This window comes from Zea mays, chromosome 9 (assembly GCF_902167145.1).
Source record: "Zea mays cultivar B73 chromosome 9, Zm-B73-REFERENCE-NAM-5.0, whole genome shotgun sequence".
NCBI classification, from domain to species: Eukaryota; Viridiplantae; Streptophyta; class Magnoliopsida; order Poales; family Poaceae; genus Zea; species Zea mays.
In genome coordinates, this window is record NC_050104.1 from 27,457,915 (window position 1) to 27,466,538 (window position 8,624).

An 8,624-nucleotide genomic window follows, 5' to 3' on the forward strand; every position below is an offset into this window, starting at 1 on the left:
CTGGCAAGACCGCAGGACCGCCCGACCAAACGCCGTGTGTGGGCGGCTAGGCGCCTCCGCGGCTCCGCGCTTGGGCCCTGGGCGGTCGCATCGGCCGTCGGCGTGGCCGGTTTCGCCGCCGCCGCCGCGTCCCGCGTCGGCTTCGGCTAGGTCGCTAGGGTTAGGCTTCGGCTGTCTGCGTGATGGCCTAGCCTGTGTGCGGGCGGGCGGCTGTCTGCGGCTCTGCATGATGGTCTGGCCTGTGTGCGTCGCGTGTGGTGCGGGCTGGGCGTGTGGCCGCGTGGGGCGTGTTTGGCCGTGTGGGCTGTGGGTGCTCAGAGTCAGAGGCCGCGTCTACTGAAGTCGCAGCTAGTTTGGCTCACGAGCTGGCTCGAGCTCAGCTCGATCTGGCTCGTTAAGAAACCGAGCTCGAGCGCCGGCTCAGCTCGTGCAAAAAATCAAACGATTCGAGCCGAGCTAATTATTTCACGAGCCGAGCGAGACGGCTAGTGACGATTATTTCGTCCAGCCCTACCCGACAGCGACGACCTCCGCCACCACCTTCCGCGCTAACGACGTCGCCATCACCTCGCGTCGAGCCAGACGCTCAGGTCTTCATCGTGCTCTTCACCGGCGACGAGAACCCACCAACAGGTATGCCCTAATGCCGACCCTTTGGCTCCCCCTAAACCGAGGTCCCTGAACTAAATCGAGGTCCCTTATACAAACCCTGTTTTCACCCTCGCACCTTCCGCCGCCGCTCCCCCTGCTCGCCTCGCTGCTGCGGTGTTGCCTCGCCACCTTTATCGTGGCCGAAGGGACGGGATGCAGCAGCCGCAGCCTGCAGGCGCCCGCTCTTTCTTGGATCTGCTGCGTTCTGTTGATGGCGGGGCGGGTGAGAGGTTTCTCGGGTTAGTTATTTAGAACCAGTGCCAGCATCGACCATCGTCCCTAGGCTGCGTTCGGTTTTGTGATGGACGCTTCATCAGGGGAAGTTTGTGGTGTGTGAAAGTTTACTCTATCTATCAATCAAATCTTGCTGGAGCGAGGGTTCCTGGTACTAGCTATATCTATTTTGATTTTTGCTTTTATTCTGTTGAACTGCTACTGATTGTGGCCCGTGGATGGTTCGCTTGCCAGATGTGCTGACTGCCCCCCTGTTTGATACTTCGATTCACTACTGTACTCTACTGTGTTTTTCAGATGAATGTACCCTACTTGCTTCCTACTTCGTCTCATGTTTGGTCTGTTATGAACTTATGTTCCTTCTGTTTGGTGTCAAGTTTAAAAATTTCAGTATGTTGCAGAAGCTTGCAATCTGTGGTTCTCAAGACAGTACTGATGTGCTGAAATGTGATTGATTAAACTGCCAATTTTACTGATTATTATATTCTGAGCTATTGCCATGAATAATTTTATGGTAGCTATGTTAATGCCTGAGCCTTGACTTGTGATTTCTATTGGATTTCAACTTTAGCCTACTCTAACATTAGACTAAATGGCTTTGTTGTTGCATATTTGACATGTAGGCCATCCGAGTCGGTCTCGATGATGGCCCATAAGCTGAGTCCTGACACTTCCAACCTCAGGAGGCCAATGGCCCAGTATACGGTGTTAGTGTAGCCAGTGGCTGCCTGCTTCTCCCTCCTCAAGGCGGAGCGCAGCACCGCGGCTGCGCTGCTGGCGGCCAGAGATGATGACGCGTTGCGGTGTACAACTCCTGGTGGCACGGGGGATCTCCTCATCACCATGCCTTTCTCGGAGGATCAACCAAACGGGTGAGGCGTGTCTTTCTTCTTTCACTTATTTTGGTTTTCTAACTCGCTTTCGAGAAATTTCAGATAGTGTCAGTACGCTGGCTATCAGTGTCGTGCATAGGTGTGCTTGGCACATTTTTGGATTTTGCATGAAGTTTTAATAAGAACTAGATTGATCTTAGTAAGGTTGGATTTATAGAGCTCATTCAAAATTGAAAGCAGTGTAGTGGTAGTGGGGCTAGGAAGTTGGGATGGATGTAGATTTGCGTTGAGAAGCATGCTTTCAAATACCTGGTCTATCCAAAAGTAAAAAACGATGGGTTCTTTTGATATGTCACTAGGGATGGCAGTTGGACCCGTGGGTATGGATACCCACCGGTTTCGTACCCGATGGATATGGGTAGAAAAACTCACCCGCTGGTCCTATTGGGTCGGATACCCGAAATACATCGGGTCGGGTATGGGTAAAATACTTTACTCGTGGGTATCCAGTGGATAACCAAGATATCAATATACCTCTTTAAATGTGCTACATCCACTAAAAATTAAGGTCCATAATAGAATGGAGCCAGAAAATACACAACAATCCTGGTTTGCTGCATGCTGCTATTTCATCATGGGCACAGGCGCGACCATGGGCTGCTGGAGCTGGTTGCTGCATGCTGTTTTTATTTATCAATTTATCATGGCGTGTCAGGACCTAAGGAGGCCCACAGAGGGGCTGCGGTAGCAGCAGCCATGGGCCCTAAGGGGGATTAGATAAGGATAGTTAGAGATAAGATTAGAAGATTAGTTGAGATTATTTAGGAGATTAGTTGAGATTATCTAGGAAGGTTATCAGTTAGTAGTTTGTTGAGAGTTTTTAAGAGATTAGGATCTCTAGCTAGATAGGGGCAGCCAACCGGCCTATTTATGTAATCAATGGATGAGAAATAAAGGAGGCAAGAATTAGAAGGGAGAAACCCTCCTCTTGCTCGGCCGTGGGCAGAGGCCCCCGGCCGACATTCCTGCCCATCGATACCCCCTCTCCAATCCCTCACCGATCTAGCGACCATACTTGGGTTTTGATCTGATCCCATGGCTTCTGCTGCCAATTTCGCGGCGTCATCCTGGCAATCGGCGTCCCCATCTCCATGGACAACGCCGCATGTCACCTTCGTCACGCCGTCCTGGCAACCGACGTCCCCATCTCCATGGGCTGCGCTGCATGCCACCTTCGTCACGCCATCCTGGCAACCGGCGTCCCTATCTCCATGGGCAGCATCGCCTGCCAATTTTGTCACCACATCCTGGACGCCGGCGTGCCCATCCCTAGGGACAACGCCAAATTTCATCACATCATCTTCGTTGACGGCGTCTCCGTCCCCATGGGCGACGCCACTAGGGGCAGCCACGACTCAGCAATCACCAGCTCCATCGATGGGAGATTTGTGGATCAACATAAGGGCTGATCTCACAAAGATGCAAGGGCTGCTGCAAATCAAGGCAGCAGTGCAACATGAGCAACACCAGCTAGCGCTGTCCGCACGACTCCGGACGTCGGCGGCTGTGGGCATACAAGTTGCTGCTCGTGGCTTCCTTGCACGACAGAAAGTGCGGGAGATGCGCCGGCAGATGCTCAAGGCAGCCTTGGTGACGGTTGACCTCGGCACACGTCGGCGCGACCTCGCCTTGTCGGACGGCTATCAGTAGTGGCACCAGGCCGCTATCTCGAAGTGCGAGCATGATACGTGTCCTGCGGGCGACGAACTTCAACTCTACGGCAGCGGCGGTAGGGTAGACACTCACCTCGTCATCAACAAGGGCACACTATTTAGCGCCACCACATTCCGCTACCGGCCGCCACGAGGGCGCCTCCGCTGGTTATTGTTGCGACCTATTCCAGGTGCCCATCCATGTGCTCTCTTTTCGTGCAGATGGCGTCCATGGGATCCAGGTGGCTGCACACGTGCGTGTTCGCCTTATCTTATGGGGTAAAAAAAATCAGATTCGGAATAATAAGATAAGCCGAGATGTAAAAGGCTTGTCTTCTAGGTGTTTGGTTTTGGGTCAAGTAGACTCGGTCTTTGAGCACCCGTTATGCGGTAGCTCGAGGGCGAGCTGCTTGTCCAGGAGGGGTATAGTGTCAGGACCTAAGGAGGCCCACAGAGGGGCTGCGGTAGCAGCAGCCATGGGCCCTAAGGGGGATTAGATAAGGATAGTTAGAGATAAGATTAGAAGATTAGTTAAGATTATTTAGGAGATTAGTCGAGATTATCTAGGAAGGTTATCAGTTAGTAGTTTGTTGAGAGTTTTTAGGAGATAAGGATCTCTAGCTAGATAGGGGCAGCCAACCGGCCTATTTATGTAATCAATGGATGAGAAATAAAGGAGGCAAGAATTAGAAGGGAGAAACCTCCTCTTGCTCGGCCGTGGGCAGAGACCCTCGGCCGGCGCCTGTCTAATCCCTCACCGATCTAGCGACCATAACATGGCGCATATGTTGTTATTTGTAGAAGTCTCGGGTACAATTTCGGGTTGGGTATTATTATACCTGAACAAAATCCGACCCGCTGCCACCCCTATATGTCACCAGAATGCTGGACAGAAATTGGTGAGGAGTCGTGATGTACTGTATATGCAGCAAAAAATTTATTGCAGTTTGTTTTTATTTGGGTTTCTGTTAGAGTTTGTGGGAATTTCCAACCTCAGCTTTATAATTGCAAAAAGGGAAGATATTGCTTAAGGTAGATTTGGTGAATTGCTGGCAGATAATATGTCTGTTGATATTTAGTAATGTAATGTTAAATTTGCTTTGTTTAGTACTCCATTCCAAATTATAAGACATTTTGGCTTTTTCCTATGTATTTAGGTATACACTATGTCTAGATACATAACAAAAAACTATGTATCTAGTAAAACCAAAATCTCTTATAATTTGAAACAAGGGGAGCATGAATAAATTAATTCCTATGTTCAATCAGTACAAGAAACCAAGTAGAATGAATTTCCTACTAACATAGTTCACAAGTTGTCCTTCCAGATTAGAAGCTGATGCGTATCTTGATTTGACATGTGTTTTGTTAGTTTTTAGTTCTAAGCAGAAAAAAAAGAAGCTTTCTAATGATGACTGAAATGCCACATTTTTTTGTACTATCTTTTCTCCTATCCTTGACCACTCTTAAGTTTTTGTCTTTCAGAAAGTGAAATTGTTCGGATGTTTCATCCTCCAATTCGTCAGAGTGAGGAAGCAATAGCAACCATTGTGCCAAGGTACACATATTCTATGCGTGTCTTGGATGAGAGGTTCATTAGGATCCTGAAGATATTCAAGTGGGGCCCTGATGCTGAGAAGGCGCTGGAGGTTCTCATGCTTAGAGTTGATCACTGGTTGGTACGAGAGGTTATGAAAACTGACGTTGGGGTCAATGTGAAGATGCAGTTCTTCAGATGGGCTGCAAAGCGGAGGAATTATGAGCATGACACATCCACTTACATGGCATTGATACATTGTTTGGAAGTAGTGGAGCAGTATGGTGAGATGTGGAAGATGATCCAAGAAATGGTACGGAATCCCATTTGTGTTGTTACCCCAACAGAACTTTCAGATGTAGTTCGGAAGCTGGGGAATGCTAAGATGGTCAGCAAGGCAATTGCAATCTTCTACCAGATCAAAACGCGGAAGTGTCAGCCAACTGCACAGGCATATAACAGCATGATAATAATGTTGATGCATGAGGGCCAATATGAGAAAGTCCATCAACTATACAATGAGATGAGCACTGAGGGTCATTGCTTCCCAGACACTATGACATATAGTGCATTGATTTCTGCCTTTTGCAAATTAGGTCGACGTGATTCAGCAATTCAGTTGTTGAATGAGATGAAGGAGATCGGTATGCAGCCAACTACTAAGATATATACAATGTTAATAGCTTTGTTCTTCAAATTCAATGATGCTCATGGAGCATTGAGTTTGTTTGAAGAAATGAGGCATCAGTATTGTCGACCGGATGTGTTTACTTACACTGAGCTAATCAGAGGCCTTGGTAAAGCTGGCAGAATAGATGAAGCATATCACTTCTTCTGTGAAATGCAGCGAGAAGGCTGCAGGCCAGACACAGTTTTTATGAATAATATGATAAATTTCTTAGGCAAGGCTGGCCGTTTGAATGATGCTACGAAGTTGTTTCAGGAGATGGAAACGTTGCGGTGCATTCCTAGTGTGGTGACATACAATACTATCATAAAAGCACTTTTTGAATCAAAATCTCGTGCTTCTGAGGTTCCATCTTGGTTTGAAAGAATGAAGGCAAGTGGAATCTCCCCCAGTTCGTTCACCTATTCTATCCTTATTGATGGATTCTGCAAAACCAACAGGATGGAGAAGGCCATGATGCTACTGGAAGAGATGGATGAAAAGGGTTTCCCTCCATGTCCAGCGGCATATTGTAGCCTGATTGATGCTCTTGGAAAAGCCAAGCGTTATGATCTTGCTTGTGAGCTTTTTCAGGAACTAAAGGAAAATTGTGGCTCGTCCAGTGCTCGGGTATATGCAGTTATGATTAAACACTTAGGAAAGGCTGGACGGCTTGATGATGCTATAAATATGTTTGACGAAATGAACAAACTTGGTTGCGCTCCTGATGTTTATGCGTACAATGCTCTCATGTCTGGATTAGCAAGAACAGGCATGATTGATGAAGCTCTTAGTACGATGAGAAGAATGCAAGAGCATGGGTGTATTCCTGATATCAATTCATACAATATTATCCTTAATGGGCTGGCAAAAACGGGAGGACCTCACCGTGCAATGGAAATGCTTTCCAACATGAAACAATCTACAGTAAGACCTGATGTTGTCTCCTATAATACTGTCCTTGGTGCCTTGAGTCATGCTGGCATGTTTGAGGAGGCATCAAAGCTGATGAAAGAGATGAATACATTGGGGTTTGAGTACGATCTTATTACATATTCATCTATACTTGAGGCTATTGGAAAGGTTGATCATGAATGTGACCCTTAAGGTTGGAGGTGTATCATATGCAGTCACTCATTTGGTGCAAGCAGAGCATTCAATCTAGATCTAGCAATTTCATATGGAAGAGATTAAACATAAAATAGTACTAGGTTTCAGTAAATGTAAATAGCCGTCACCATTGGATTTTGATTAGACGCACTAGATCGTTTAATTGCACACTTACATCAATATGATTGATTGCACTGTATATCTTCCCCTCAAGGTCAGTCCATCTTGGTTTGTAAATTAATTGTATTACAGAAGCTGGAGTCTATGTGCAAGCCAAACACTCTTGAACCTGAGTTACCAATTTGTTGAAGTTGTTTCATGATGAAGCTAAAAAATCGAAGTTATAATTCTTGAAATGATGTCCTCCCAAACAAGGCATTAAGATGGTTATAAATTGTCTTAAAAGATATCATATAAGACAGTTTTAAATTTATCCTTCAAGCAAATGCGGTTGTAGCTATCACTACACCATATTTATGTTTATGTCTACATCTATGACAGGAAAAACATCTACTACATCTCTATCCAAGCCCACCTGTTACCCTTATACAATGTGTAGTAGTAGATAAGTATCACCGAGATTCTTAAATTATATTTTTGGATCGAGGGGGTAATATTTAAAAAAGAGTCTCGCATGTAATTTCTTTTGTTTGAAAAATATTTTCAACTTAAATTACTTTTTTTGCACGTGTGACATTTATTCTCCGTAATATTTTTTCATAGATCTGACTTGTGAGTCATTTTCATAAATCAACGCCAATGGTGAATCTATGTTTCTTATCTGGAAACCTCGAACAAACACCGCTAGCTAGAGCGGCTACACCGCGTTGTCCATCGTCAAGTAGGGGGACCTCATGGTCGTCGGCGACTCTCGTGTTGTTCTAGACATCGCATACGACGACGGCATCATCACGTCGTCCAGCTCATCATCCACCTGAAGCTCAACCTGCCATGTAAGTTGCTACTGACCGGCCATGAATTCTTGTGCGTTGGGACGACGGTCGTTGCTGACGTTGTGAGTGTCCTCGAACATGATGTATGTAGAGCAGTAGTGCATCTGGTGGTGCAACAGCCAGGTGTACTACCTCGCTGATGAGCCCGGAGTACACTTCGTCTGGCAGCCTAGCCAAGAGTCATCGGTACTTGTCATGTCGCGTGCGTTCGACGACTACTATATCAACTATATATCAATATTAAGGACTATGACGTCATCTCGGTGCCAGAGATGACGCAGAGGAGGACCGACAGCAATGACCACTCGTCATCATCGGGGTAGCTTTTGTTTTGGCCTACCTTTAATTCTCTTCGCAAACACACACTTGCCTTTTTTGTTTAAGCAAGCACGTATGGTGATGCTTACCTGATGACTGACGATGTACGAGGGAACTTCTACCGACAGGTGTGGGACGTGCTCTCCAATGATGAGACCATGCAAATGGCATATATCGAAGTCTACATGATACTGGTGGTTGAAATGTAGTGGTGAAACAACTAAATTAAAATAACAAAATTTATGTATGGCCAGGATCACAAATGGATTATAAAACATTTTCTCATAATAATATAACACACATTTTATATAAGTTATCGTGGTATTATATGTTCCCGTTGCAATGCACGGACACTAACCTATGATTATATATTATTGATTTCTAAAATTTTCATGAACGTACACATAATCTTGTGAACATTAAGGTTTGAATCAGTGTCTTATTGGACCTTTTAACTGGCACATATAAACAGGAAGTCCACATTTATTTCATTTGAAACTATAATAGGAAGTGTACAATTATTTTCTTTGAAACCATAATTCTCGTGTAGTTCACTTCTGCAAGAAACCTTTTGTAGCATAATCGAATTCAACCTTGTGGATTGTTCTA

General features: G+C 45.7%; 1 protein-coding gene across 2 annotated transcripts; it reads left to right on the plus strand.

Annotated features, from left to right (window-relative positions):
• Nucleotides 1-454: 454 nt before the first annotated feature.
• Nucleotides 455-7,063, plus strand: LOC103639844 (pentatricopeptide repeat-containing protein At3g16010). Of its 2 annotated transcripts, none has more exons than XM_008662537.4 (3): nt 455-633; nt 1,509-1,757; nt 4,916-7,063. In XM_008662537.4, exons 2-3 carry the CDS (start codon nt 1,673-1,675, stop codon nt 6,739-6,741), a joined length of 1,911 nt encoding a protein of 636 aa, XP_008660759.2. In that variant the 5' UTR covers nt 455-633; nt 1,509-1,672; the 3' UTR covers nt 6,742-7,063. The 2 variants fall into 2 exon arrangements, with proteins under 2 accessions (XP_008660759.2, XP_020399599.1); XM_020544010.3 differs by having other exon boundaries at nt 620-1,036.
• The last annotated feature ends 1,561 nt before the right edge of the window (nt 7,064-8,624 follow it).

Excerpts from the sequence above, each read along its gene's own strand:
- LOC103639844 (XM_008662537.4), top strand. The coding sequence starts at position 1,673 with ATGATGACGCGTTGCGGTGTACAACTCCTGGTGGCACGGGGGATCTCC. Across the intron at positions 1,758-4,915 it reads TCGGAGGATCAACCAAACGG|AAAGTGAAATTGTTCGGATG; the intron begins GTGAGGCGTGTC and ends TTTGTCTTTCAG.